General features: G+C 46.4%; 1 protein-coding gene across 1 annotated transcript; it reads left to right on the top strand.

The window, feature by feature from the left end:
* The first annotated feature begins 1,993 nt into the window (after nt 1–1,993).
* LOC120910748 (oocyte zinc finger protein XlCOF6.1-like) lies at nt 1,994–3,430 on the top strand. The gene has a single exon (XM_040322482.1). The coding sequence runs from the start codon at nt 2,184–2,186 to the stop codon at nt 3,072–3,074; it is 891 nt and encodes a 296-aa protein (XP_040178416.1). The 5' UTR covers nt 1,994–2,183; the 3' UTR covers nt 3,075–3,430.
* Nucleotides 3,431–3,834: the final 404 nt, after the last annotated feature.

Raw genomic sequence — 3,834 nt, 5'->3', positions numbered from 1 at the left:
TCTTTCTTTTCCAGCTCAGTAAGTTTGACCCCAAAATGATAGCAAACACTAAACTGAGTGTTGTTCTATGTGTAATTTACATGATAGAATCACTCATATCATCCCCTATACATCCCCATCCTAAAATTGTACAACCAGTACAGTCCAGATAATTCTCTGTTTTGATTATTGGTCTACAGGAAATCTGTACAGATCACATGACCAATGAGGATGGAGGAGTATCGGAGACACATGACTGAGAGGATACTAAACTTCACCCTGGAGATCATCTACCTGCTGACCGGAGAGGTGAGGAGGATTCTGGGAGGTCACATGACATTACTCTTATCTCTATTAATAAAACACAGACCTGACCGGAGAGGTGAGGAGGATTCTGGGAGGTCACATGACATTACTCTTATCTCTATTAATAAAACACAGACCTGACCGGAGAGGTGAGGAGGATTCTGGGAGGTCACATGACATTACTCTTATCTCTATTAATAAAACACAGACCTGACCGGAGAGGTGAGGAGGATTCTGGGATTCTAATATGATATTCCTATTGGTTCCCCAATACAGAGATTTCCTCTTGTGAAGTCAGGTGATCATATGACCATCACAGTGCCTCCATGTGACTCCCTAAAATCTGAGAGACACAACATGGAGAAGATTCTAGAAGTCACCAAGAAGATGATGGAGCTGCTGACAGGAGAGGTGAGGAGGATTCTGGGAATTCTGGGACATTATCCAGTAACAGACAAGGGGTGTGTCTGGATGGTGACTGTATCATTGTGTGTGTCAGGTTCCTATAAGGTGTCAGGATGTCACTGTCTATTTCTCCATGGAGGAGTGGGAGTATTTAGAAGGACACAAGGATCTCTACAAGGACGTCATGATGGACAATCAGCCGCCCCTCACATCACCGGGTAAGAGGAGATTTTATTGTAAAGGAGAGAGCAGTACGGAGGCTCCACCTAGATCCCCCATCATCTGATAAACACATAGAAACAATGTATTCAGTCAGTGTGTGTGTTTCCTACAGATGGATCCAGTAATGGGAACCCACCAGAGAGATGTCCCCGTCCTCTGTATTCCCGGGATTCCACACAGGAAGGTCACACCATCCCCCACCATCATCAGGTAGATGAGGGACAATCATTGGTAGTTCTGATTTATACACAAACATGTTTATTACAATGAATGTTTTATTATATATTCAGAGTGGAAACCTCGGGGATGATAATATTGTTGTTAACGAAGATTATGAAGAGGAGGATGAGGAGTATGGAGTGATGGAGGAGTTTTCTGAAGATCTCAAGGATATGATGGAATCACCCAGTAACAGGAACCCACCAGAGAGACGTCCCCGTCTTCTGTATTCCCGGGATTCCACACAGGAAGGTCACACCATCCCCCACCATCATCAGGTAGGTGGAGTTGAGGGTCGGGAACATAAAGTGATTGAACACTCTGACATGTGGAGACGATGTGTGGACTCTACAAGATGATATTTTCTATGTGATCTCACATCATAAATACTTCTATGCTACAGATGTTATTTTCTGCCATTCTGTTGCTTTAGGGTGAAGATATTATTAAAATAAAAATAAAGAGCGAAGTAGAAGAGACGTATGTGAGGGATGATCAGCAATATACGGAGGAGGCTGGAATGACGAGGACATTCAAAGAGGAGGACACTCCTACAGAGATCAGCACAAGTAAATCATGACATGAATCTCTATTAAGAGTCTTGATGGGATGAAAAGTAAAGAATAATGCGAAAACTGAATCGCTTACCATTTCTGGAAAAAATGCAACCACAAGCTCCCCCCAGTGCTGCATATCACCAGAAGCCTAGGCCTCTGGTCGCTTGTTCTATGGTAAAGGGTCTACTAGTCTGAACTTTGACCCTCTTGTCTATCAGAGATCACATGACCCAGTGCCTAGACTTGTGGTTGTGTAAAGAGCACGCCCCTCCCAGTCCCTATTGGTTCCTGCTCTTCTGACAAGGCTGTGTGAATGTAGAAGTGATCTGGGAGGACCAAAGGTTCTTTGATGGGGGGAAGAGTCCCAGCTGGTTGGGACCTCCACAGAGAACATCTCCTCACTCATATCTACCTGATCCAGATGGAATCTTGATGGAAGTGAACTAACCCTCTCAGATATATTGACAATGTTTTTCTATTTTTCCAGGACACGCCATGGAGAAACCCTCAAAGGATCGTCTCACTTTATCTCCAGGTTGTAAAATGGAAGATGAGGACATCACAGGAGATTGTGGAGGAGAAAAGACAATGAGCTCCACTATGGATGGAGGACTTCACAGTGTGGAGAGACCATGGAATCCCTCCGACTCTGAGCAACCTCGTACTGTGAGGGGTGGGGCCGAGATTCAGGGGGAGGAGACATTTTCCTGTCCTGAATGTGGGGAAAATTTTAGCTCTGAACTAAGTCTTATTGTACATCAGAGATATCATACGGAGGAGAAACTTCATTCCTGTTCTGAGTGCGGGAAATATTTTCTTCATAAATCAGAACTGGTCAGACATCGGAGATCACACACAGGGGAGAAACCGTATCCCTGTAATGAGTGCGGGAAATGCTTCCCACAAAAATCAGAACTCGTTATACATCAAAGGTGTCATACAGGGGAGAAGCCGTATTCCTGCCCCGAGTGCGAGAAACGTTTTTCAGATAGAGCCAGTCTTTCCAGACATCAGAGGTTGCACACGGGTGAGAAGCCGTACTCCTGCCCCGAGTGCGGAAAATGTTATACACGGAAATCAGAACTTGTAATACATCAGAGATCTCATACAGGGGAGAGGCCGTATTCCTGCCCTGAGTGCGGGAAAAGTTTTTCGCAGAAGTCTAATCTTAACACACATCAGAAGTCTCACACGGGTGAGAAGCCGTATTCCTGTCTTGAGTGCGGGAAATGTTTTTCAAGGAAGTCCAATCTTACTGAACATCAGATATGCCACACGCGGGAAAAGCGGTTTTCCTGTACTGAGTGCGGGAAATGTTATCCACGGAAATCAAAGCTTGTCAAACATCAAAAATCTCACATAAAAGAAGCTGCATTCCAATCCTGAGTGCTGGAAATGTTTTCCACAGAAGTCTTACCAAACATCAGAGAACCCACACAGCCCTCGAGGTGTATTAGTGTCCTGTGTGCAGAAAACATCTTCTATATGGATCATATTTTGCTGTACATCAGAGATCTCACACTGGGAAGAAGCTCACCTTGATATACACCTCAGAAAACACGTGGCTGAGCGTTCCTCTGATCTCTATCATGGAAGAAACACTTTATAATGAAATCAGAGATCACTAAAGACTTCAAAGTTCTGTCTGGCTTCCTCTGCTAGGAGAGTGAAGGAGGGGGTGTCACTGCCGGTTGGGTCCCTCTGGGAGAGAGAAGGAGGGGGTGTCACTGCTGGTTGGGTCCCTCTAGGAGAGAGAAGGAGGGGGTGTCACTGCTGGTTAGGTTCCTCTAGGAGAGAGAAGGAGGGGGTGTCACTGCTGGTTGGGTCCCTCTAGGAGAGAGAAGGAGGGGGTGTCACTGTTGGTTAGGTTCTTCTAGGAGAGCGAAGGAGGGGGTGTCACTGCTGGTTGGGTCCCTCTAGGAGAGAGAAGGAGGGGGTGTCACTGCTGGTTGGGTCCCTCTAGGAGAGAGAAGGAGGGGGTGTCACTGCTGGTTGGGTCCCTCTAGGAGAGAGAAGGAGGGGGTGTCACTGCTGGTTGGGTCCCTCTAGGAGAGAGAAGGAGGGGGTGTCACTGCTGGTTGGGTCCCTCTAGGAGAGAGAAGGAGGGGGTGTCCCTGCCGGTCGGGTCCCTCTAGGAGAGAGAAGG

Source organism: Rana temporaria, chromosome 8 (assembly GCF_905171775.1).
Source record: "Rana temporaria chromosome 8, aRanTem1.1, whole genome shotgun sequence".
Classification (NCBI taxonomy): Eukaryota; Metazoa; Chordata; class Amphibia; order Anura; family Ranidae; genus Rana; species Rana temporaria.
This window is presented reverse-complemented; position numbering and strand designations above follow the sequence as displayed.

What these genes read in the sequence shown, in the direction of transcription:
- LOC120910748 (XM_040322482.1), top strand. Translation starts at nt 2,184, where the DNA reads ATGGAGAAACCCTCAAAGGATCGTCTCACTTTATCTCCAGGTTGTAAA.